The sequence below is a fragment of the Octodon degus genome, unplaced genomic scaffold (genome assembly GCF_000260255.1).
Source record: "Octodon degus isolate 3935 unplaced genomic scaffold, OctDeg1.0 scaffold00058, whole genome shotgun sequence".
NCBI lineage: Eukaryota > Metazoa > Chordata > Mammalia > Rodentia > Octodontidae > Octodon > Octodon degus.
In genome coordinates this window covers 5556928-5582900 of record NW_004524634.1, presented here as the reverse complement: position 1 = coordinate 5582900, position 25973 = coordinate 5556928, and the positions used below count along the sequence as shown (strand labels likewise).

The 25973-nt window shown below is 44.7% G+C and overlaps 1 protein-coding gene across 3 annotated transcripts in view; it reads left to right on the top strand.

Moving 5' to 3' along the window:
* Window positions 1–25973, top strand: part of Slc4a5 (solute carrier family 4 member 5) — a 96069-nt gene that overhangs the window by 29559 nt on the left and 40537 nt on the right. Inside the window, exons 1-5 of one of the 3 annotated variants that reach the window (XM_023718368.1) lie at window positions 3985–4203; window positions 6977–7106; window positions 22554–22714; window positions 23527–23682; window positions 24906–25013. In XM_023718368.1, the coding sequence (XP_023574136.1) occupies window positions 7054–7106; window positions 22554–22714; window positions 23527–23682; window positions 24906–25013 (478 nt within the window). In that variant the 5' untranslated portion in view covers window positions 3985–4203; window positions 6977–7053. Of the gene's footprint in view, window positions 1–3984; window positions 4204–6976; window positions 7107–22553; window positions 22715–23526; window positions 23683–24905; window positions 25014–25973 lie in introns of those variants that run through there. The other 2 variants (XM_023718369.1, XM_023718367.1) reach the window with 2 other exon arrangements.

The window sequence follows — 25973 nt, the reverse complement described above, 5'->3', positions numbered from 1 at the left end:
TAGGTGGTCATGAATTTCCTCAGATTTTCTTTATTGTGAAAGTATTTTAGTTCATCAATTTTGAAAGATGGTTTTGCAGGTTACATCAGTCTGAATTGGAGGTTGTTTTCTTTTAGGGCTTGAAATACTCTCGATGTAAGCATTTGTATTGAGAAGTCAGCTATGAATCTCTTTTTTTAATTTTTAAATTTTATTTTATTGAGAAACAAGTAGCAATAAGACAGTTTCAAAACTGATTAATAAGACAGTTTCAATATTAATACATTGTACATTGTTATCTTCTTAGTGGTCATCCACAGTATAAGATGCAGACAGGATATCCTGTCCAAATACTATTAGTACAAATCTTTCTTCTGACTGAATTAAGCAAAAGTAGCTGTATATCTATCCTAACTATTCTGCATATACAGATACAAAATGGCCCTTTCTTTTTATCCCATTTCAGCTATGATTCTCATGGGCTTTCCTTTTTAGGTGATTTGTTTCTTTTCTCTAACAGCTTTTATTTATTTTATTTTTGTCTTTTTCACTATGTCTTTTCTTTTCGCAGGGTTTAACTATGCAGTTCAGTCTGCCCTTGAACTCACTTTGTAGCCCAGGCTGGCCTTGAACTTGAAGCAATCCTCCTTCCTCAGCCTTCTGAGTCCTGCAATTGCAAGCATGGACTACCATGCCTGGCCTTTTGCTAACAGCTTTTAATTTTCTGTTCTTATGTTGAACTTTGGAATCTTGACTATTATCTGCCTTGCTGCAGATTTTTAATCATACTAATTAGAGTTTCATATGCTTCATTTCCCTATCTGGTAAATTTTCTACCATGACATCTGTGAATAGGTTTGTTTGTTTGTTTTTAAGGTTATTTGTGCTATTTCCTGTTTTTTCATTGACACTGATCAATCTTATGTAATTTGTTCTTAGATCATCTAACAGCTGCTGCATTGATTTCTCATGGTTCCTTTCTATTTTTACAAAATCTTACTTTTCGTGATTGCTAAGCACAATCCTGTCTTCTGCAGCTGATTCTGTCTTCATATTGGCTCATCCATCTGCATATACTTTCAATGGAATTTTTAATCTCCTGGATATCTGTTTGAATCTGTTTTATGGATTCCATTTTTTTCCTATGTTGCACATTCATGGTTTCCATCATTTTCCTAAGTTCCTCTATGTTTTTTTTTTTAATCTATCTGTATCTCTTCTAGAGTCATTAACCATGTCTTTCATTGTGGTTGCCTTCTCTGTAGTAAACTGAGAAGTATTTCTCATTTGATTTTTTTTTCTAGAGCCTCGTTCATTTGTCTTGCTACTTCTACCATTACCACTTCAGATAGGCCAGGTGGGTGGCTTGTGGATTGTCCCACCTCATTGCCCCCTAGATTTGCCTTTGGTGAGCTGGATGTCTGGGGTTCCATCTTGTTTAAGTGTCTTCTCCTTTCTTTTGTTTTTTGTTTTCTTTCTTTTCTTTCTTGGGTTGATGTTTGTAAATTGCCTATGGTGAGTGGCTTTATTCTAGTATTCAGTACCCTTAGGAAATGACTACTTCTCAGAGGTATCTTCCAGGTGTAGTTGGATTTTGGGATTTGAATCTGTTGCAAGATCCTACCTCTTCAGTTCATTGGAAATGAGAAGTTTCTGCCTTCTTGACCACTAGCCCAGCCTGTGGTTCTTTGGCTCTGGCCTATAATATTTTTTATGGCCTTTCAGAAATCTCGGTCTTGGTATCCTAGGAAGAATAACTGGTTTAAACAATTATGTCACTTTGGCTACTGTGGTACAATCAATAACACTGAACACAGCCACCAGCCAGTGCAGTCCTCCATGTCCTCTGCTCCCTTTCACTGGTGCATCTCTCTATGGAGGCCTCGGGTGGCCAGGAGTCACCTTGTGTCTGCAGGTTTGAAATACCCCTCCCACACAGTGAATCCAGGCTCAGGAAGAAAACACGGCCTGCCACCACCTTCTTCCTTGTTGAATATTTTTTTTCCTCACCATATTGTTTCAATCACCATAGATTTATAGTATAATGTCAAGTCTGGGACTATGATGTCACCTCCCTTTCTTTTGTTATCCAGGATTGCTTTTGCTATTTTTGTCTCTTCTTGTTTCATATGAATTTTAGAATTTTTTCTTTAGATTTATGAAAAATGCCATATTGGTATTTTGATTGGGATTGCATTAAATCTGTATATCCATTTTGGAAGTATAGTCATTTTGATTATATTTGTTATGTGTAAATTTAGTTGCTGATATTAACATGCCCAATGAAAACCAAGTAGCCTTCGCTACTGTCAACAATAATAATGGCAATATCACTTATTGGGTGACTGATGAATGCTAACCACTGAGCCAGATACTTTATGCATATCATCTCATCTAATTCCCACCACAGTCCAGGGAGGTAGATATGATTATTCCCACTTACTAGAGGGGAAAATTGAGTCTCAAAGAGCTTGATGCCTCGCCAAGAATCTACTCGGCATTTGGAGTTGAACCTAGGTCTGGATTCTTAAAAAAGTTTTCATAGGAAGAGTCCCTCTGGCACCCTTGGTGTCTTTTTTGGGTGTTGAAGTCACCCAAACCCCTGACTTGGTGTGAACTGCACTAGCTGGTCAACAGGACTAGGAGAGCTAGGGCCACCCTCAGCCACTATGCAGTGGCAGCCACAGTGCCTAGGATTCGCAAGGGGCCCAGCCTCTTACAGACCACATGACAGTAACTGAGCCACTCCACTGCAGGGGTCTATGTGATGGTAGTTTTGTTTAGAGCTCAGCATCCTACACATAGTTTTGTTCCTGTTTTCTCAGCTTTAAAGGGGGTGTCTTCAAGCCCCAGGTAAGAAAGGTGGCTGTTAGAGACAGCAAACAGGGCAGGATAGAGTGGAGGAGGGCAGGAGAAGCTGGCTGTCCCCGAGCTCTACTCATCTGAGCTGGGGCCTGGGGATAGTCCATGACCAAACTAGATATGAATTTTTCTTATTTGTGAAATGCAGGGTTTGGACTCGACCTTCACTAACCTCCCTCTCCTCAGCTCTAAGACTTAGTGAATTCAGGGTTTACAGCTCCTTGGAGCAGCTGCCTGCTCAGTGACCTCTAATCAACCTTGGCACACTCTAAGTACTCAGTAAGCACTTGCTGAACCCAACCCAGGAGATTAGAAGTTTCTCAAAGGAGCAAAATAATTTCCCAGTGGGGTTCACCACACACCTTACAGCGACCAGTTCCCTCTGTGCCGTGGGCCCTCAGAAAACACTCACTGAGGGGTAAATTCCCGCACTTTGTCTTAGAGTTAGACAAACAGGCTAGGAGTTTGGGTTTTAAGTTTGGAGAGGAGAGAGACCAGCTATTTTGAAACACTAGTAACCAAACATTGTTTGCTGTGAAATGTGAGACCCCACAGCAAACACTTCCCTCTAATATCACCACCTGAAGACCCACTGCAGCTGAAAACAGAGCCCCACCAGGCCACTCACCTCCAGCCAAGGCTCTTAAGGAGGCCTTGGGGAGTCTCAAGGTCAATCCTACCTAGCCTTTGTAAAGGAGCCTGAGGAGTGGAGCTGGAGCCTGGGCTCCCCTAGAGCCTCCAGGCCTGGGGGGAAGGCTTCTGGGGAGGAGGGTCAGGCCTCTCACAGGCCCTTGGCTGCCACTACCCATGTTACTGTGGAGAACAAGCTTCCTGCTTGAGCTCCCCCGTAGCTACTGAGCCCTTTTTTCTCCTGAGATATCTCTTCTGTCTTATCTCTCTCTTTCTCTCTCATTCTCACTCTAATACATAATAACTTTGATTTGTTCTCAGTACAGTTTTCCTCAGTCTTTTCCACATTTGCCATCTGTATCTTCTCTACAAAGAGCCCTCTCTCCTCTTAATCTCCCTCCTCTCTCTCTCCCTCCTCTCTCTGTCTCCCTCTTCTCTGTCTCCCTCCCTCTTCTCTGTCTCCTGTCTCCCTATCTCCCTCCTCTCTCCCCTCTCCCCTCTCTCCCTCTCTCTCTCCTCTCCTCTCCCCTTCCCTCCCTCTCCCTCTCTTTCCTCTTCACTCCCTCCTCCACACCCTCCCTTGCTGCTTGACTGGAAACAAAAGTGAGTTTGTTGTGCGAGCAATAGGACAGTGTGGAGGCAGTGGCGAAGGTGGCAGCAACAGAAACAGGCTGGGGCCGGAGGCAGCACCTACAGCTGGGGACTCCAGTGCTCACCTATTCCAGGGAGCAGGTAATACACCAGACAGGGCTGCTTCTGGCTTGTTCTGTTCTACTCTAGTTGCTCCATAATAGCTCCATTTATTTGCCTTCTCTCTGGCCTTGAAAGAGGAAATCCAGTCCAGACTTGTGGAAAGGTAGGCACAGAGGTGCAAGGGGTGGCAAGTCTTACTCCTTGGGGACTTATGTGTGGTACCACCTGGCTGGGCTTGGGGAAAGCTGGGGTCAGGGGTAGCTGGCACAAGGCAGCTGGGTGAGGGACAACGGGAGATGCTAGGAAGGAAGGTTAGGGCCAGTGTACAAGACACGCTTCGAGTAGACAGTGGACACCCTTATAGACTTTCACCTGGACAGTAGCAGGATCAAATCTCCATTTTTAACATAATAGTGCTTGAGGGCTGGGGGTATGGCTCAGTGGTAGAGCACTTGCCTTGAACACTCAAGGCTCTCAGTTTGGTCCTCAGCATGGAAAAAAAAAGTAGTCATTGAACTGTGATCCCTTTAAGAATTGGTGATGTTCATCAATCAGATAAATACTGTGGACTTTTTTTTTTTTTGCAGAACCAGGGATTGAACTCAGGCCCTTGTACTTGCCAGGGAAGTGCTTATTCCACTGAGCCATCTCTCCTGGCCTCATTCAGATAAATTAATGGTATTTTCTGCTCATAAAATTACTTGATCTGTGTCATATTTTACGGTAGAGCCCAAAGAGCACCATGATGCTCAGGAGTCCACCACAGTTTAAAATGCTTTCAAAGCAAGCTCTGCTGCTACCTGCAGCCTGGGGATGGATAGAGGTAATCAGAGGCAAGGGGAAGTAGGTGACAGTGGCAGTGACAGAAGCAGGAGGTAGTGTGAGGCAGAGAGGGAGGGGTAGAACCTGGGCTCCAGGCAGAGGAAGGACACGGCAACATGGGTAAGACTACAGGACTAAAAGAGAGCAGACTGATCTTTTTGTGCCGGCAGGGCCTCTGTTTTCTTGATAAAGTGGGGTAGCAGATGGATAAAGAAATTAGACAGAAAGAGTATTAGAAGTGGCACAGAGGGGTTGAGTCTGGGCAAGCATGGGCTGAGTGCAAGGCTGTGCCCTTGAGACCACTGAGGGCAGAAGCCCTCTGTCTGCACAGCTGAGTGGTTTCTACAGTGAGGCTCACAAGCCTGGGTTCTGGAGTTGGTGGTGAAGAGAGTCAAGGACCTGTTACACTTGAGTCTTGGGTCAGGTACTTTATTCTTCTTACCTGATTTTTTTTCATTCCAACAACCCCACTCAGATGGAACGTACTCATGTGCAGGAGGCAAGTGAGAGCCATATTCATACCTAGGTGGATTAGAAGTCCATTGGGCACCTGGCTTGCCCAAGAGCCCTCAGGCACCCTTGCAGAGAAGAAGACAGGGCCAGGGAATGCTTGTTTGGGCATTGCCTTTATTGGGAAGTCAAGAAGGAAGAGAAATTGATTCATGTGATGAGAGTATTTTAAAAATTATTGTCCATTGGGGGCTCATTGTGAAATAAAGGAGGGGGAGGAAGGACTGGTAAACTGAGGAAGTATGAGACTGGGAGGAAGGGGGAAGATTTAATGAAGCCCAGGAGACTCTGATGAAAAATTGGACCAGGGCAGACAGTGGGGTTGGTAGGGAGTAACTGTGTTCTTGAAAACTCTTGATATAGCATTAGAAGCGAAAGAAGCGAGGTGTGGTGTTGCTAACTCCTGGAGTCCGGCCTGAGGGGTGGGCAGGGATGTCTTTAGCCAAGCTGCGGTCACCCCTTCAACATCAGGTTGTCCCTCTCTCCCCTTGGCTTGCTGTGTTCCAGTCACAATGACCAGTAAGCACATTGCCTTCTTTGGATGTCTGCAACAGTTGGGGCACTCTTTCCAGATGGGCCAAAGTGGCTCCTTCAAATCTTTCAAGTCCCAGTTCAAATGCCTTTCTCAAAGAGGCCTTGGTAACCTGCTCTCTCCTGTAGCTCTGCTGGTTGTTTTATCTTTTCAGAACACTTCTCATTACCTGAGATGGAGCTTTATAGATTGTTTACTTATTTATTATCTATCGTTGCCTCTGGAACATAAGCTTAGACAAGCAAGGACACAAGGATCTTCTTTACAGCTTTATTTTCAACACCTAGAACAATGCCTGACATACAGTAGGCATTCACTAAATCCTGGAAGGGAGAGAAGGAAAGATTGAGGGAAGGCCAGAGAGACGGAAAAGTATATTTGGGGAAGGATCCATGTGCAGTGCTGTGACACTGGACTTTGAGGTGCCTAAGGGACATCCAGGAGGTGGCTTCCAGTAGGCCATTGGAAAGTAGGCTGGGTGTCCAGGAGCCCAAAGGGGAAGGTGCGCCCAGATTCCACACTAGGGCAAGCCTCTCCTTCAAGGCTGACTTCCTTTTCATAACCACCTTGGTGGTTGATTTGTTTAAGTTCTGTTGCGAGAAAAGACCCTTCTGGGTTTGTTATGCTAAAGTTGGAGCAGTGCTTTCATTTTACTTTTCTATTCTCTTTCTTGTTCTTGCTGCTTTCCTACTTTGGACATTTTCCATCCTTCTTCATGTCAGTTATAAGACCTGTAGTCTAAAAGCAGTCTAAATCTTTTCATCTCTTTATCTCAAAGATATGTTGTCCACATTCGACCCAAAGTTATCTTTTCCCAGAAGCTGTGCTTGGTTTTACTGAATTGGGAAATACTGTTCCTTTCCCTTGGCACCTGCTCCATTGCAGTTGGCCTCGTGGTCTCCTGCCTTGTGCAAGGCACTTGGTAGACCTCCTGCCTTTCTTTTGCAGGGTCCCCAGCTGCTGAGCAGCTCCAGGACATCCTGGGGGAGGAAGATGAGGCTCCCAATCCCACCCTCTTCACAGAGATGGACACTCTGCAGCATGATGGAGACCAGATGGAATGGAAGGAGTCAGCCAGGTGAGATGGAGCCCCAGCAGGGAGGTAAAGGCGGGGGGGGGGGGGCTTTCACCATAGTGTTCCCAGGGCCAGTCCTTGTGGTGAGAAGTGGCTCCTCGCATCTTGAGTTCTACCAGGGAGCTTGCTGGTCATAAAGACCTTCCCACCTGCCTTCCTTGGTGTCCAGAGCTGGTGGGTCACCAAGGAGCAAAATAAATTTTTGACTTTCTTTTTATTTTTAAACAAACAAAAATTCAAATGGAATGGTAGAAATGTCACCTATGAGAACCTGAAAAGAATAACATAAGCATATATATTCTTAATGTCAACTGATTTGTACTAAATGCTGTAGATGAGAGGTTCCAAGCAGTCCAGGGAAAGTGGGGAGGGCTTTTTGGAGGAAGAAGAATGCACGCAGGCAAACCAAGTCTAAGTGGGAGGGAAAATCCACTGGAAAGTTCTAAGGGCCACTGAAGGAAAATAACTTGGCTGAGTCTGAGACTGGACAGGCAGAATGAGCCACAAAGATGGAGCCATGGAGGAAAGCAGGGGAAGCAGGGAAGGTACTCGGGGGGCAAGAACTACTATCCCATTCTACAGACAGGATTCCAAGGTGGAGAAGGCCGAGGGTTGGAGGAAACATGCAGCTGGACCTGGTTCCCGGTCTGAGGGCTTATGCACTTTGTCATGCATTCCTCATTTTCCCAGTCACTCTGCTGCCCCACTCCAGCTCTCGGACTATTTTTACTTTTGGAGGAGCAAACGGATCTGGAGGCAGTTCTGCTCTCAGAGTTGGAAATAAATGGGGACAAGTGTCGAGCCCAGGACATCTCTCTAGGGCTGACAGCAGTGGGCAGTACATTTCAGATGCCCAAGGCACAGCGTGAGCTTCCGTGGCCTGACACCTCCAAGAAGCTGGGGTCTGAGGTCACTGTTCTGCTTATGCACAGTCTTTTCTGCCTAAGGTGGGTCAGTAGAGAGGAGGAAAGTCAGGGAAATTCTCTAGGGGCCCAGGAAAGAGAAGGCTCCTTCTCCCCACCCTGGAAAGGCTCTGTACCCAGAACTCTTGGCAGTAACCATCAGGACTAGACCTACAATGTAGACACCTCACACATAGCCAGGGCGCTCTTGCCGAGGAGGCCTCCCAGCCTGCAGATGGGAAGTCACCCTGTACATAACACAGTTTCTGTTCAGTCTGTGTGAATTCATGGAGCCTGCTGCACAACAGACCCAACTATGAAACTGATAAACTATACATCAAAAGTTTTTGGAAAGAGGCTTCTCTTAAACTATAGAGGCTTCTGGCAGTTAATGTCAGCAAGGCAGTGAGTTTCCCTGCAAGGCAGGATTTCTAAGCCGCTGATCCCCAAAGGGGGAGTGGCTAAGGGCCCCAGTGGGGGGCAGGGATCAGTGGAACTGAGGGCCTTCCCCCTACAACTCCGGCTTCTCTGCTTCTTCCCCACCCTCCTATAATCTTTTCTCCAGCTAACCCCATCTAGTTTCTTTCTAACTTTTCAAGGTATGACCAGTAAACCCTCTGTGAAGTCAGAAAGCTTCAGCCATTGACTGAGAAGTCCTCTCTGGCCTGGACCGCTCAGTTGGGTCTTCTAGGTAAACTGCACAAGTAGAGTTATTTAGGAGCCTGCCACCTCATCAAAAGAATGGAAAACATTTTCCTCAGTGAACAGGCTGTGGGACCGATCTCAGGAAGGCCAGAGGTCTCAGAAGTTTGCAGAATCTAAAAATCAGCAAATCCTAGTAGATTCCCAGCCTTCTTGGAGAGACAGAACAGAAATGCTGGGGAGGAGAGGACAGCCCTCACAGAGACAGTCAGGTTGGGAGGCCCACCACAGCAACATCAAAGAGAATGGGGGAGGGGATTCTTTAATAAAAGTATTTAATTTGTTGCAGGGAGTGTTTGCTTTATTGAGTTAGGAGATTAAGAGAGTGAAAATCTCAAATCTGCAAGGAATTTTCCCTGGTAGTGCTTTGTCAGGGGTTATTAGTTTGGGGGATGTTCAGGCACTTGAAGGAGTCAGTTCTACATGGATTTAAATAGCTTTTTGAGCTCTGCTGAGCCTTGTACCATGAAAATAATGAGGACTCTGTGTGTGTGTGTGTGTGTGTGTGTGTGTGTGTGTGTGTGTGATCATTTCTAATGTAATCAATGTTGGTAGGTCAGGCTGTTAATAAGATAGATTTTTGTTAACTCTGCATTCCCATGAAGGAATGCAGCTGGTTATTTGCTGATGATGACCTAGCCTGAAGGAAATGTTGGCTCTGATGGGGTGGGAGCCACACTTTCATGGGGAACAATTTGCCCAGAATTGAGTTGCCTCTCAAGCTCACTTCTGGCTGTCAGGGGAGGGGTGGGAAGAGAATGACCCAGATTGGAATGCATCCAACTGTACCCATGTAACCCCTTTGGGGTCACTCAGAAATAGAGCTTAATGCCTTCTAAGAGTCCTGAAAGCAAATTCTAAATCCAAGCTCCCAGGCTGTGCTCAGAGCACACCATGAGCAAGAACTTGCCAGAGGTTGTTATAAGACACATCTGCTGAGAACATTTCAACGATGACAAGGAAAGGGCAGGAAGAGATGTATAAGTAGGTCATGTTGGCTGGATCCAGCCAGATCAGCACATTTTCAAAAGCCCTGAATATTTCTCCACATGAAGGCAAGGACACTTCATCACCCCTGGAAGGAGGGAGGAGAAAGCTTGACCTTTCTCTCTTAACCTTGAACCCACTCCCATTTTAGAGCTCGTATAATACCTTCTTTATGGGTGTCCCCCTCTTTATGTGCTCCAGAATGCATTCCCATCACTCTGGTCTCTCCTCCCCCCCCCCCAATCTGGAATCAACCTTTTGGAGCTGCCAGGTGTAAAGGAGAGTGTGCGGCTGCAGGCTGTCAGTGTGGACATCAACAACTCTCATTCATTCATTCAGTTAATATTTAGTGATCACAGTCTATAAGCTTGAGCCAGGAGCTAGAGATTTTTAAATGGACCATGGAAAATGCCATCCTTGCTCAGTGGGACTCTCAGTGTAATAGGACATAAAGGCAAATAAATAGGCAGTTGATAATGCAGTCCAACCAGAGAGGAAGGAGGGATTAGGGAAGGATTCTAGGATGAAGAGATGCTTACCCTGGAGGGTGTGTCAGAGTTAGGCAGGAGAGGGGAGGGAGGAAGAGTACCCTGGCCCAGGATAGACATAGAGCAACAAGCAGAAGGTCCCCATGGCTGGGGTATGGAGCAAGGGATAGGCACCATCATGCAGGTCTTATGCAGGCCATGCCTCAGAGTCTGAACTTGATTCTAAGGACCACTGATAAACTTTAGGTAGAGAAGGGTCAGAATTGTATATGTGTGTAAAATAAGCCATCTGGCTTTAGTATGGACAAAGGGGGGAAAAAATCTGGCCATTTATGAGGCTAGTCCAGGAGACACAAGGAAATCCTGATATTGGCCATGGGGACAGAGAGAAGGAGTGAATTTCAAACATACTTTAGAAGGCAGCATGTGAGGGAGAAGATAGTTGGGAAGTGCCCAGCTTCCCAGCTGGAGCCAGTAGGGACCAATTTAGGAAACACAAAGGGGGTGGTAAGGAAATGTGTTAGGGAATCAGAGCCAGAGCAGAGGGTCCTGTTTCCCAGGGACTTAGTGATCCCTGAGTTAGTAGAGCCAGGGTTGGGGCTACATGAGAGACCTTCAGAGGTCCTGCAGTCAGTGCAGGGAAGCCTTAGTCCAACTGTGGGGACAGCAAAGCAGCTGGGCAAGGGTATCTCACGGTACCCTTGGGGGATGGCACGATTGGGTCAGTTAGTAAGGAGGGTGATAGAAAGGCTAGTTACGTGAGGCAAGATGGCAGGACTACAGCACTCAGAGCTCCTCCCTGATGGGGTACAACTGGCTGGGAACTCCAAAGCCCCTGATGGGAGGTCAGCAGGAGGGATCCCCACCCCCAACCAATGACATCCTTTGATGCTTCCCTCAGCTGCAGCTGTCACAAAAGGAAGAGCCCCACCATGAGCCCACTTGCGTGCCAAGATCTTCAGTTAATTTATCTGCCCATGTTTTTATGACTCTATCTGTGTATCTATATGTACTTTTTAAAATGTATTTAGTAAAGGGTCTACAGGGCCTTACTACACAGATTGGATTCATAGTGATCCTCCTCTCTCAGCCTCCCAAGCACTGGGATTACAGGCATGTGCCTCCAGGCCCAGTCTCAGTTGCCATCTCAGTGCCAGCATGGTACACCAGGGATTGAACCCCCCGTCCCTGCATCTGCCTAAGCAGGTGCTTTAGTCCACTGAGCCATCTGGCTGGCCCTTCTATGAAACATTTTGAAGACAAAAAGTAGAGAGACTAGTATGATTATTCATATTCCTATTACTTAGCTTTATCAGCAATTTATAGTTTTCTATCCCTACCACTTTTTTGTTTTTATGAATTTTGCTTTGTTTGCTTTTATTGGAATATTTAAAAGATATTCCCAGCTTCTGTGAATAGTTCCATACTTATCTCTACGAAATTAAGCTCCTATTGTCTAATTTATTTTTCTCCACAGAGATTTCTATATTTCTTTTAAAAATGCTAATATTGGGACCCCGGGGAAATGGTTCAGTAGAATAAGCACTTCCCTGGCAAGTGCAAGGGCCTGAATTCAACCCTCAGCTCTGAAAAAAAAAAAAAAAAAAAGCTAATATCTGATTCTCAGGTCATGAGATTCTGATGTAGTTAGTCTGAGAGTCAGCCTAGATTTAGAATTTGTAAAAAGATTTGAGATGATCCTAAGGCAGCCTCAACATCCTGAGGCCTGCTGATAGAAAGAATAGTGTAATGATTCTGGTCAGGGAAGAACAGGGAAGATTATCATTTTATTCATTGGAGGCAGGAGCTAGAGCCCAGGCCTCTTGGTTTTCAGACCTTTTTAGACCCTCCTTGAAGGGAGCCCTTCTTCTCCCATCCCACGGCTTGCATGTGAGAAGCGCTGTCCACACCTGTACTAGCTCAGTGGTGCATTCTCCTGCTGCTGTTATTCTTTTGTTATTACTGTATTAGTAGTGAACTCTAATGGCATCTGACTGAGTCAATAGGCACAGAAAAGGCCTCAGTTCAGGACCTCATCTATGTGACAGAGATGCTTTCTGTGACATGTGACTTCCCCAGGTTCTGTTTAGCTTTATCCTAGCTAAGAAAGGGGCACCTATGCCCACCCCTGGCTCACACAGAGGCCAGAGGCTACATCACCACCCAAGCCTGGGAAAAAAAATCCCTAAAAATCTTTTTCCAATGTGGAGATTTTCTTTCCACTTGACTTGCTTCTCCAACTCTAATTCCCCACTTTTTGAAGCCAACTGTGGTATAAATGTCACTTTGCAATGAGTTGTTTGGGATTACTTTAACCATTTTAGCTTCAGCAAGTTGTTAAGCCTGGCTTTGGCCAGAGACTCTTTTTTTTTTTTTTTTTTTTTTTTTGCAGAACCAGGAGTTGAACTCAGGCCCTTGCACTTGCCAGGCAAGTGCTTATTCTACTGAGCCATCTCCCTGGCCCAGCCAGAGATATTTTAAAGAGCCCATTATTTTATTCAGTTTAGAAAATATTTAAGCATTTTATTATGGAAAATTCAAATGTTGGTAAAACAAGTTCAGAGTAGAATGTCCTTCACCTTGCTTCAGCAGTTACCAACTAATTTGTATTCTGGCTCATTCCTCTGTCTCCCACCTGGATTCTGTTGACTCAAATCTCAGATACTGTATCCTCTGTCTGTAAGATTTTCAGTACATATCTCTGAAGAATAAGACTTCTTTCATGCTTACCATGAATACAGTGACACTGTTACATTTTAAAAAATAACTACAATTCCTTAATTTCATCAAATTAGTCAGGTTGTGCCCATATTTAATATATTTTCTTTCTTTTTATATATTTTCTGCTTTTTAAAAAATATTTTTTTATATTTTAGAGAAGGGTCTACAGGGTGCTCAGGGTCTCACTACTAGGTCAGACACATAGTGATTCTCCTGTTTATAGCCTCCCAAGCGCTGGTATTACTGGTGTGTGCCACCACACCCAGTCTCAATTGCCATCTCAGCGCGCCCCGGGGGTGGGGTCAGCATGGCAGGCCTGGGGATTGAACCCCAGGCCCCTAAGCTTGCTTGCAGGCACTTTAGTCCACTGAGCTATTTGGCCAGCCCTTTAAAAATAAAAGTGTTTCAGCCACTGCATTTGGGAACCACATCTCTTAAATCACTTCTAGCCTACAATTTCCCTTTATTTTTCCCTTGTAGTTTTTGAAAAAGCTGGATAATTTTTCCTGTCTGGCTTTTCATCCTAGAGTTCGTTCATTTAATCCTTGAGAGTGTTAACACACTCTTCTGCCCCAGTAGTTCCTATAATGCATCATTGGATCCAGGCTCGTCTGACTGCGGGACTATTTCACAAGTGGTTGTGTATGCATCCACCAGAGGGCAGCACGTGCCTTGCTAATCTTTGTGCCTTTGCCAGGTTGCTGGGCCAGAAGGATCGTTACTTAGACGGTTCTGTGTATTTCAAAGTATACTAAATCAAATGGATTTCAAGTTCCTCTTTCCCTAGTCATTTTCCCGTAGCTACATGCATCCAAACTGATCCATGAGGTCTCACTACTCTCCAGCAGCGGGGAGCAAGAATTTAATCTGGGCAGAGGATCCCAAGAGGACACCAGGGAGGAGGAAACAATAGCTCCTGCCCTCAGAGGCTTGGTGTCATTTGGTATTTTGTTATATGCCAAAACAATGAAAAAGAACTGTCTACAATTAATTGTAATTTTAGGCTCCCGGTCTGAGAGGTCAGGAACTTTACCTAGAAGAGTCTGAGGCACAGCGTTTCCTGGGCTTCATCCCCAATATGCCCATGTGAATTGATGTAGGGTATGGCCTAGACACTGAGACTTCAAAAGCATTTCAGGATATTCTGGTGTGTAAGCCAGTTTAAGAATCATCATGCTGGGACAGTTGTTTTCAGAATGTCCCTATGTTAGCAGCACCTGTGCTACCTGGTGACTTGTTAGAAATGTTCAGGTTCTTGACAACTCTCCCTGGCCTCGGACTCACTGAGTGAGAAACTCCAGGGTAAGGCCCAACAATCTGTCCTTTTGAAGTCCCTCCAGTTAATCCTATTGTGTGCTTCAGTTTGAGAAGGGTGTTTGTTACAGGAGAGATAAGCAGAACACCTAGGAGAAGCCTTGCTGAGGGATGGCACTGTTGCTAGGCAACAGGATACAGGAAAGAGAGTACCCCAGACCACATTCAGAAGTGAACTTCACACCGGTAGCATCAGCAACCCAGGATCTTGTAGCAGTGTAGACTCTCAGACCCTATCCTAGACCTGCACATTAAACAAAATTTCCATGCATATTAATGTTTGAGTCACATTGGTGTCAATAGATTCCAGCCATAAAACCAAGGAAACTAAAGCACAGAGTGACCATGCCAGAAAGGAGCCTCTAGAGATCCCGCTAGCCCTACACCTGGTATTGTCAGAGCCAATCCATAGGGAAGAGGCTATGTATACTCTTGGATGAAGAGAATGTGATACGTGTGCCCAGACCTATGTTTGCCTTCACAGGGACAAGTCAAACAACCCTCAGTCCCACCATCCGATGTAGCTACACAATAGGGACTCTTAAACCCTCAGCACACTGTTGAGTAATATGGGAGCTTCCTTGGCCAAGCTGCCTTCCCAGTGGGGTAAATATCCAGGTGTCAGTATTTGTAAAAATATCTCCAAGTAATGCCAACAGGTAGCCAAAGCTGAAAAGCACTGCTTTCAATTTTGGTCCTCCATGTTTCCTTGTTCCACTCAAGGTGGGGGTGAGATAAATTTCTAGTTGCTGCCTTTAAAGACCCAAAACTATCTGGGCATGGTGGCCTGTAATCCCAAGACTTGTGAGGCTGAGGCAGGAGGGTTCCCATGAGTTCAAGGCCAGTCTCAGCTACATAGTGAGTTCAAAACCAGCCAGGACTACATGAACAGACCCTGTCTCAAAGACAAAAGCAAAACAAGACACAAAACTAAGTTTCTATTCATAGGTTTATTATCTAGATTTCTAATACAGTTGCAAAGGAGACTAAAGATGTGGCCTTAGTGTAGTTGTATCCTAGAATTTTTGTAGTTTTTTCTTTCTCTAGACAGAGTCTTGCTATACAATTCAGGCTGGTCTGCCTCTTGAATATTGGGATTGTGGATATGTCTTGTCCCAATGCAGGGTATGTGGGTATGGAAGGGTGGGACTGTGGGCTTGTGGGTGTGACCAAACTTGGCCATATCCTGTAACTTTAAAAAATGTGCTTTTCTGGTAGTAGGGTCTAGTTCTGACATTGCCTTGAATATGGACACAGGTGACCGTGTTTTTCTGCAGACCATCTTAGGTGGGTGGATACTCTTGTCTGTGTGTATGGAGGGAATGCTTGATGTGTACCTAACACTAAATAGTACAAATAGGGGCTGGGGAGATGGCTCAGTAGAATAAGCGCTTCCCTGGCAAGTGCAAGGGCCTGAGTTCAAATGACAGGTTCTGCAAATAAATAAATAAATAAATAAATAAATAAATAAATAGTACAAATAGTTTAAGTCTGGGAAGGAGGGAAGATAGTTTGTCTTTGCTATCTAGAGTTCAGAGAGGAGGCTTCAAAGAGGAGGTTTGCACTTAACCTACCTCCTTCTAGGTCAAGTTGTGTTTACACAAACAATGCTGATGGGAGACTTCCAAGAACATCTGTTTCCATCACTTCCTCATTGCTACGAGAGAATATCTAAAAGCCACAATAAAGAAGGAGAGGCTTATTTTTCTCACAGTTCAGTCCATAGTCAGCGGGCTCCAAGGCAGAATTCCACGGCACAGGAGCACAGTGGAGGAAAGCTGCTCCTGTTGTGGTGGCCTAGAAGCAGAGACAATGAACAGAGGAGTCCAGTCCTTCCAGTCACCCCTCCTCCAGTGACCAGCTTCTTGTGATCAGATCCCACCTGCTAACAGCACATTTAGCTATGGAGTCATTGGTGAATTAACCCATTGCTGGGTGCAGTGCCCCCATGACCCAATCACCATCCAGAGGCCTTGCCTCTCAGCATGTAAGTGGAACATTCTAGAACTAAATCGTAATGACATCCAATGTCTGGCACAGGGTACTTGTGAGACAGAGGACAGAGCACCTAACCCTGCTGGCTTCATACGCTGGGTCATATCACACCTTTGGCTGCATGGGATAAGGTCATGGAGTAGCAGAAGAGTCTTCAGTAACAGAGTGATAATGCACTTTATCTTATGTATTTTTTAAAAATGTATTTGGTACAAGGTCTCCAGAGCCCACAGGGTCTCACTGTGTAGATCAGCCTCATAGAGATTCTCTGTGACCAGCCTCCTAAGCACTGGGATTATAGGCATACACCACCACTCCCAGTTTCAATCACTGTCTCAGCACAGCTGGGGGTCAGGGCCAGCACAGCATGCTGGGGATTGAACCCCTGCCACTGCTCTCTGCCTAAGCAGGAGCTTTAGTCCACTGAGCTATCTGGCCAGCCCTATGTTATGTATTTTTTAACCAGATAAATTACAGGCAAATTTTATTACATGCTTAGGTACTGGTGCATTATTAGGCTGCAGTCTTGTGTAATTTTGTGAAAAAAAAAAAAAAAAAGACAGGAGCAATCTGAATAGGTACAATAACCTCAAGAAGAAATATTGATCATCCTCTCAACCAAAACATTTAAATTCATCTTCTGATAGCTTCCCTGCACACTCATATGTTAATACAACTTTTCAAAGGCCTTTACTCTTATCATACAGACTAGGTGCTACTGTAATTTAAATGATCTTATGCCACACAGATTTCTTCCATGAAAAAATCAGTTGCAAATTGCTAAGACTCCAAGGGAAGGATCTGGCCTCTGGCTCCAGCCCCCAAATTTTAGGTCTCTTTCCAGGCCTCCTTTAATCAAATCTACCCATCTAATGCCCCCTGTACCTGCCAGTTGCCTGATTAACTGGTCTCACGTTTTTGCCAACATGATGAAGTTAATCAAGAGTTAAACACTGGTAATGCAAAGTAGTCACAGTTATGTGAAGAGCAGTCTCAAGAAGAGATGTTTGACCTTACTAGTAATTGAAAGAAAGCAAACATTGTTTAATGTTCTCAATTTCCAAATTAACAAAGGTGAAAATAGCAAAATAGTGGAGCTTGAGAGACTTTAAGGAGATATGAGGGGCTTCTTGTATGCACCAGCAGGGGTGAACATCAGCACAAGCTTTTGAGAGGGCAGCTTGGGAATGTACATGAACAGTATAAAAGTGTATAGAAAATCTACTTCTGACAATTTATCCTAAGGAAATTGTTGAGCAGAAGCCAGGGATGGCCAAGCCAGCCTTGTTTATAGTAAAGAATAATTAGAAATAATCTACATGTCCACCAACTGAAGACCATTCATCTCAATTATAATACATTCATATGATGGAAATGCAAAAATTACTTGAAAATGCTGTGAACATTTACAAACATAAAAGAATGTCCTCTATGTCCTGAGTCCCTGTGTTGCCACTAATGTAAAGTTAATGCAAACACACACACAAGTACATGTGGACTTCTAGAATGGCCATTGTAGAAATATCAGCCATGATGCTTTCTGGTTGGGAGTGGCTTGAGTGGTTGATTTTACTTTCTTCTTCCTTTATGGGGCCGGGGAGATGGCTCAGTGGAATAAGCGCTTCCCTGGCAGCGCAAGGGCCTGAGTTCAATCCCCAGTTCCACAAAAATAAATACATAAATAAAACCATTTTCCTTTATGGTTTCTAAAATCACAAAGTTATGTTCTTTATTGTTTACTTAATAGCTCAAACTAACAGTGTGTCTTATGTGCCAGGTACTGTACTAGTTGCTAAGACTATCCTTCCTGAATACAGTAATAAGAAATTATAGAATATACTGAAGTCCATTCCAGGAAATGATGGAGCCTGGGTTCAAAACTGGACAGTCTTGCTCCTTAGACTAGACTCTTGCTACACTAGTTAGCCCAGTGGTGTAAAAGTCTCTGAAATCCCAGCCTCCTCAACAGTTCCACTCCTTTTTCAAAAGTAGCAACTGTTAGCTTTGTGGAAGAAACCTGTAATCACAGCACTCTAGGAGACTGAGGCAGGAGGATGGAAAATTTGAGAGGGCTGAATCCTTAACCACTAGACCACCAGGGAAGATTGGAAAATTTGAACCGACAGAGTGCAATGTAGTGAGACCCTGTCTCAAAATAAAAATACACAAAAGGGCTGGGATGAAAGCTTAGTGCAAGACCCTGGGTTCAATTGCAGTAACATACACACACACACACACACACACACATACACACACACATATTCACCCCCACCCCCCTACACACACACCTCAAAGTGTCCAGGGAAAGTTTTGGAAGAATGCATGTTGAATGGTTAACATAGGTTATTTTCTTGTGTGTGTATGGGGTGTGTGTGTGTGTGTGTGTGTGTGCGTGCATGTATACATGACATGCTTGTTGTTGTTCTGTTTTGTAAAATGGGATGGTGTCTTTCTCCCTTCAGTGTGTAGAGTTCGCCCTCAAACTTTGTATTTACCTCTGGAGAGCAGACAGTCTGCAGCAGAGATGTGTGCAACTGATGGAGCTATGTTTTCACTGGAAAACTGCTATCATTTGGTTCTTCCCCATGAAGCCAGAGCTGTAAGGAGTGTCCTGTCTGTGGTTTTTGGTGTAGATACGTGATGGATCCCTATAACATGGATCCCCATAAAAGGTGCGCACACTAAGCCAGAAGATGCCTGCATTGAGACAACTATGCCATTGCCCCATAGTATTTGAGTTGCCAGGGCCTTGGGTTTCCACCAACAAACAGCACGTCAACTTTTAAATTTTTACCAATATGAGAAGTGAAGACTTATTTCACTTGTAGTAATTTAAAGCCCTTGATTATCAGTGAAGTTGAGTATCGTGTCATTCATTTCTTCTCAGAATCATTCACCTTCTATTGGATAATTTGAGTTTTTCTTATTAATTTTTAGGAGCTTTATTATGAATATTTGTCTTTTGATGCTCTGTTTGTTGCAAATATTTTTCCTAGGACATTACTTATCTTTGAACTTAATGTCTTTTTAAAATTTTTTTCATTTTATGTATTTGGTACAGAGTTTCACTACGCAGCTCAGATTTGGAGTGATCCTCCTGTTTTCAGCCTCCCCAGTGCTGGGATTACAGGCGTGTGCCATCAGGGCCAGACTCAGTCGCCACCTCACTGCATCCAGGGGCGGGGCCAGCAAGGCATGCAGGACCAAGGATAGAACCCTGGTCCCTGTTCTTGCCAAAGCAGGCACTTAGTCCACCCATCTATCTCACTGGCCCCAGTTAATGTCTTTCTTGGATGAATTTTTTTTTTTATTTTTATGTAATCAAACCTTTCAAGTTTTTCCTTTATGGTTTTATATCTTGTTTAGGATGTCCCTCTCCACAATATTCTCCAAGAATATTCTCCTGCATTCTCTTCTAGTACGTTTACATTTTTTTATAGGTTTGTTTTTATGTTTAGGCTTTAATTCACAAAGAATTTAGTATTATTTATTTAAAAGAGAAAAAGAAGGGCCAGCCAAATAGCTCAGCAGATTAAAGTGCCTGCAAGCAGGTGCAGGGGCCAGGGGTTCGATCACCAGGTCTGCTGTGCCGGCCCCACCCCTGGGGTGTGCTGAGACAGCAGTTGAGACTGGGCATGGTGGTACGCACCTGTAATCCCAGCACTTGGGAGGCTGTAAACAGGAGGGTCACTATGAGTCCAATCTACATAGTGAGACTCTGAACACCCTGTAGGCCCTTCCCTAAAATACAGAAAAAATTAAAAATAAAAAATAAAAGAGAAAAAGAAGAAAAATAGAAATAAAAATAAAACAGTTTCACAACAGCTTAATAGGAGAGTAATAATAATTAATACATTGCATATTGTTGTCTTCATATTAGTTACTTAGTGTAGAAGATATAGGTATAAAATACTATTAACACTGGAGCCGGGGAGATGGCTCAGTGGAATAAGTGCTTCCCTGGTAAGCTCAAGGGCCTGAGTTCAATTCCCGGTTCTGAAAAAAAAAAAATACTATTAACACAAGCCTTTCTTTTCATTAAACTAAGAGAAGCTAGCTGTATAATTGTCTTAACTATCTTGTATAAATACATTTTTTCCTTTTCCTTCATTTTCCCTTTCCTGCAGCAGTTTCTCTTTTCTTTTGAATGGCTTCTTCCCAGTTCACAATAGGTATTATACATTTTAGATCTTCTTCACTCACTCAGTTTCTTACACTAGTGAAACAATACAGTGTTTACACATGTGGATCTGATTCATTTCACTTAGGTGTCTGGTCTCGAGCTGTATGCATTTACCTATAAAGAAATTAGTATTATATTTGGTGAAAAGTAGGGATTTAAACCTTCTTAAATTTTTAAGTTCATCATGTTTTAAACAATACCTTCAGCAAAACACGACTTCCCGTGGGTGCCCTGTGGACTTCAGGACTGTATCTCTGATCTGGAATTATACTATTTTATTTTTTTTTAATTTTTATTTTTTGGTGGTACCAGGGATCAAACTCAGGACCTTGTGCTTGCCAGACAAGCACTTATTCCACTAAGCTATCTCCCTGGCCCCTCCTACATTGTTTCATTAAACATTTCAGCAGCAAGATTTTTTTTTTTAATGTATTTAGTACAGGGTCTACAGGGTCAGACTCCTAGTGCGTACCACCTGGGCATGGTGGTACGCACCTGTAATCCCAGGTCAGACTGGGCATGGTGGTACGCACCTGTAATCCCAGCACTTGGGAGGCTGTAAACAGGAGGGTCACTATGAGTCCAATCTACATAGTGAGACTCTGAACACCCTGGTCAGACTCCTAGTGATCCTCCTGTTTTCAGCCTCCTAAATGCTGAGATTACAGGCACGTGCCACCATGCCCAGTCTCAAATGCCATCTCAGTGCACACCAGGGGCGGGGGTGGCACAGCATGCTGGGGATCAAAACCCATCGCTGCACTCTGCCTAAGCAGGCCCTTTAGTCTGCTGAGCTCTCTGGCCAGTTCTTCAGCAGCAAGTTTTTGCATCTGCTAACACTATCGTATCTCTGTTTCTCTTCTTTTTTAAACTTTCACTAACCCTCTCTCTAGATACATACCTTTTCAGAGGAACTTCAGAATTAGATAATCACAACCCTAAAGTACTCCCTTGAGGTTTCAGTTGGGCCAGACAGAAGCTACTCACTAACTGGAGGTTAACATCTTACAAAGGTGAACTAGGGGCCTACAGCCCAGCTCTTGCTTCCCTGGCCGCTCTCCAGGATGCGCCAAGCTGCCTGGCATGTGCAGGGAGGAGTGCTGCTCTGCTTCCTGTCCAAGGCCTTTTTGCCTGATCACCCCTACCTCCCCTGGAGTTACCAGGCTTCTTGCAAAGACAAAGTCACGCACATCCCTGTCTCAAGTTCTGTGTGTCTTCTAATCACTTTTGGTCTTGAACCTGACAGCTAAAATCCAGAGTGATGAGGACAGAAACCTCAACCCTCCAGCAGAACCCAGAGGAGATAATTTTGTTGGAGAACAGGGTCCTTGCTCCTGGTAAACCACATTTAACGCTCACTGTGACCAGCCTGGGCCACCAGGTTCTGGCTGAGACTTTTTAAAAAAGCTAATGTTATAGAATAATCTCAAATTGTCTCATTTTAAGAGTATAATCATTTTTAATGAATGTTGAAATTGCACAACCATCACCATATTCCAATTTTATTTTATTTGTTTTTAAAAAATTATTTATTTATTTGGTACAGGATTTCACTACACAGCTCAGACTTGTAGTGAGCCTCCTGTCTCAGCCTCCCCAGTGCAGGTATTACAGGCATGCACCATCATACCCGGCTTCATATTCCAATTTTATACTTTTTTTTTTTTTAGTTAAAATAAATTTTTTTTTGGTACTAGGGATTGAACTCAGAACCTTGCACTTGCCAGGCAGGTGCTTATGCCACTGAGCTATCTCCCCAGCCCCTCATATTCCAATTTTATTTATTTATTTATTTATTTATTTATTTATTTATTTATTTATTTTGCAGAACCAGGGATTGAACTCAGGCCCTTGTGCTTGCCAGGGAAGCACTTATTCCACTGAGCCATCTCCCCGGCCCCTCATATTCCAATTTTAAAACACTTCCATTACTCCAAAAAGATACCTTATTGCCCATTTGTGGTCATTCACTAGATGCCACCTTGCCCGTAGTACAGTAGCATCAGGAGGAACAGGGGCAGTGAAGACACTGCTTGTCATGCAGGACCCATACCCTTGGTGAGATGGGGTCATAGCTCTAAACTCTGCTTGGGAGACCCAGGGAAGACCTGCTCCTCAGGGACTGACCACACTGAGCTCCATCCTTACCCCTTTCCAGGTGGATAAAGTTTGAAGAAAAGGTAGAAGAAGGAGGCGAACGCTGGAGCAAGCCCCACGTGTCCACACTGTCCCTGCACAGCCTCTTCGAGCTCCGGACCTGCCTGCAGACAGGGACGGTGCTGCTGGATCTGGACCGTGGCTCCTTACCACAGATCATAGGTGAGGCAGGGCCACCTCTGGTATCTTTCTTGTGGTGCCCACAAACCAGGGCAGCTTCCCTCACCTCATGCCCACCTGCCAGTCTGTGGGACTGGCCTGTCCTTGATACCTGCCTGATTCTGCAAGGACCAGGGGCTGATGCTTCCCAGGTCACATCCCAGAAGCTTCAAGGTTTGGCACCATTTGGAGCTTCCATGGTGAGGAAAAAATCGTCCTCTGAAATGCTGTTCGGCAATGCAGCAGAATGGGACAAAGGCCTCCTAATGAGGTCAGGGATACCGGCTGCCATGACAACCTGTTTCTTTTTAGGATAAAATGGATCATTAGGAAATTAACTCCCACTTAAAGGATTGTCAGATGGAGGAGGTGGCTTGCCTTTGTTGTCCCTAAGAGTGTCTATGAATTTCGTTCATGATCTTGCCAGGAGTATTTTACCCAATGTACCTTTCTAAAGGTTTAGGATTAGACCTAGGTAACACAGTTCTTTTGTGTTTCCTGGGTATTCATATGTACTACTTCATTAATTCTTCATAACATTGATAAGAAGAGCAGAAAATTTTGTACATACCTGTACATGTGTGACACACACACATGCACATACACACATACACACACCCTGTACATGAAGAGACTGAAGGTCTGTGATGTGTATGTCTAGTTTTCTACCATTAGTAGCAAAGCCGGGACTATTTCCATGTCCTCTTGTCACCTTAGCTCACTTGCAATCCCACTAATGACTGGTAAAACTGAAGACCCTGTACCTTGGTTCTATTCTGTCCCACACAGACAAGGCATGTTTATTTCCCACCCAGATGATGTCATTGAGAAGCAGATTGAAGATGGCCTTCTGCGGCCAGAACTCCGGGAGAGGGTCAGCTATGTCCTTCTGAGGAAGCATCGCCATCAAACTAAGAAGCCCATCCACCGCTCCTTAGTGGACATTGGAAAGTCGGTCTCCTCTACCACGAGTGAGTTGGGCTATCTGTGGGTGTCCATTGACTATGGAGCAAGTCTCAGGCCCAGGCCCAGGCCCAGGTGAGCCTGCCCTGGTGGCTGGGAATGTCTGACTTCATGATTCTAGACAAATTCTAAGGCTTAGGAGAATTCCTCAGGCTTCTTCTCTAGAAGGCCTTGGAGGTCCTTGGCAACACCCCAATGTTTTCCCTACCACTGGAATAGAGATTCTTGGGAAGGGTTGCTTCCCAGCCCAGAACACACATTACTGCTCTTTGGGGGTTTGATGAAACAAGTCCTAATGCATGGAGAATTGGATTCAGTGATCTGGAGTATGGCCCAGTTAGAGGCAGGTCAGAAAGCTCCCAGGACTCCTTGTGCACATACTATTTGAGGACCTGTCCAGGATAGTGCACTTAGGAAGGCCCTGGGAGCTTTTTATGGGACTCCCAAGGAAAAGCCAAGAGCGCTGCAGAAAACAGAGCTTGCAGAGGCAATAGATGCCCTTCTTGAAGATGCCAAGGCTCACACCCCTGGCAGCAGAGCAGCAGAGCTCATTCTGAAGAGCAGAGCAAAGGGCCACCTGGGGGAGCAGTTGCCCACTTCCAGCCCTCCTGAGGGTCTGAGTCAAGATGCCCTGAGCTCCTGGCCCTGCTGAACCTGTCAATTAAATGCAGGAGGCAGGATAGATTTGCCACAATTACTAAACAAAGGCCCTTAAGGAAATTATTTATATGAATTATGTGAATATGGGAACATATTGGGCATACCAGAGTGACAGCACACTCAGAGCTCTCCAAGGCCCAGACACTGTGAGTGTCTTCTTATAGGAACTCACTCCATCCTTACAATCACCTCTGGTAAATGTGTTGTCCTTGTCGTCTGTCAATCCATCATCCTCAGTTGAGGTGCCCAAGGCACAGAGAGGTTAAGTAGCTGGAAGTGGTGGAGTTAGAAACAAACCCAAGTAGTCTCTTACTCCTAGTGCCAAATAAACAGTTATATGCATCTCGATTTAAATAGTGCAGATGTTTTCTCTGTAATCTTATTCAAACTATAAACTTTCTCCCCCTCTGTCCTCCCCAAAAAAGAAACTTTTTCCTGGGAGAGGAAGAAACCTGTCTTACAACCCAACTTTATTTAGTTAAATGACTGTACAAGGACACCAGGCTAACCCAAGAAGCTGCCTTGCACCAGCCATGCCAAGGCTGCCCAGTGGTCTCTGTTCCTCTCCCAGGCCGGAGCCCTGCCCGGAGCCCTGCCCGGAGCCCTGCAGCTGGCCCAAGTCTGCGCCGTTCCACTGAGGACCTGAGGATGCGGCAAAACACAAATTATGGACATCTGTGTGAGTGTGTTCTGTCACTGGGTGACAGCTTTGTTCTGGCTGTGAAAGCTGTGTATGACCACATTTCCATGGGTGGAGGAGGAGAGCCCAGGATCTGGCTAGGGCGCTTGGGGTGTGCACAAGGAGAAATCTCATGTTCACCTTGTACCCGGGCTGTCCTCAGCACCCGAGTCACAACCATGAAGTCCAAATAATTCTGAAAATTGAGATCATAAGTCAGTTCCTGACATGATCAATACCAATCCTATATTCTATTCATGTGGATCATAGTCTGTACCTGGGTTTTCATGAAACAGATCATTTGCCCTGTTTTCTGATGAGTAATGTTTTCTAGAGATGGAATTAAAAGCTTTGCAGATCCTTTCCCTCCAGGGCAGTTGGACAGTGTTACCATTCCTGGTAACAGCCTGCCGTCACCAGACGGAGGAAATGTGGGCAGAGCCACAGGGATGGACTGGGGCGCCTGAGAGGTCAAAGGTCACAGACAGACCTTTTCTGGTGGCACATGGGGGTGAACAGTCAGATGAGCTGTGAGGAAAGAGAAGAGAAAGATTGGGAAATGAAGAAAAAAAGAAAAGGCAAGGTGAAGGATTTTTTTCCTCCAGATACTTGACTATGCCTTGAGCAAACTGGAGGGAAGACTAGGGCAGGTGGCTGTCTGAGTTTCTCTTTGTCCTAATGCCCAAGTCTTCTTAGTTTCCTCTGACCTTATTATTCTACTTAGGGCTGCCACGGCCACTGTTCAGTAGGCAAGAAGGGGCTTTAGAAAGACTTTCACTCAGTGACCGCTGTGTGTGGCATGCACCCCACCCCAGGTTGGCCCAGGGCATAAACCCTAGTTGGGGAAGCCTCAGAGAGAAGAAACACATAACCAAGTCTTGGAGAACAAAAAAGGGTTTTTCAGAAACAAGGGGCAGGGAAAAAAAAAGACATGTGAGTGCCTGGTCTCCTCTAACAAAC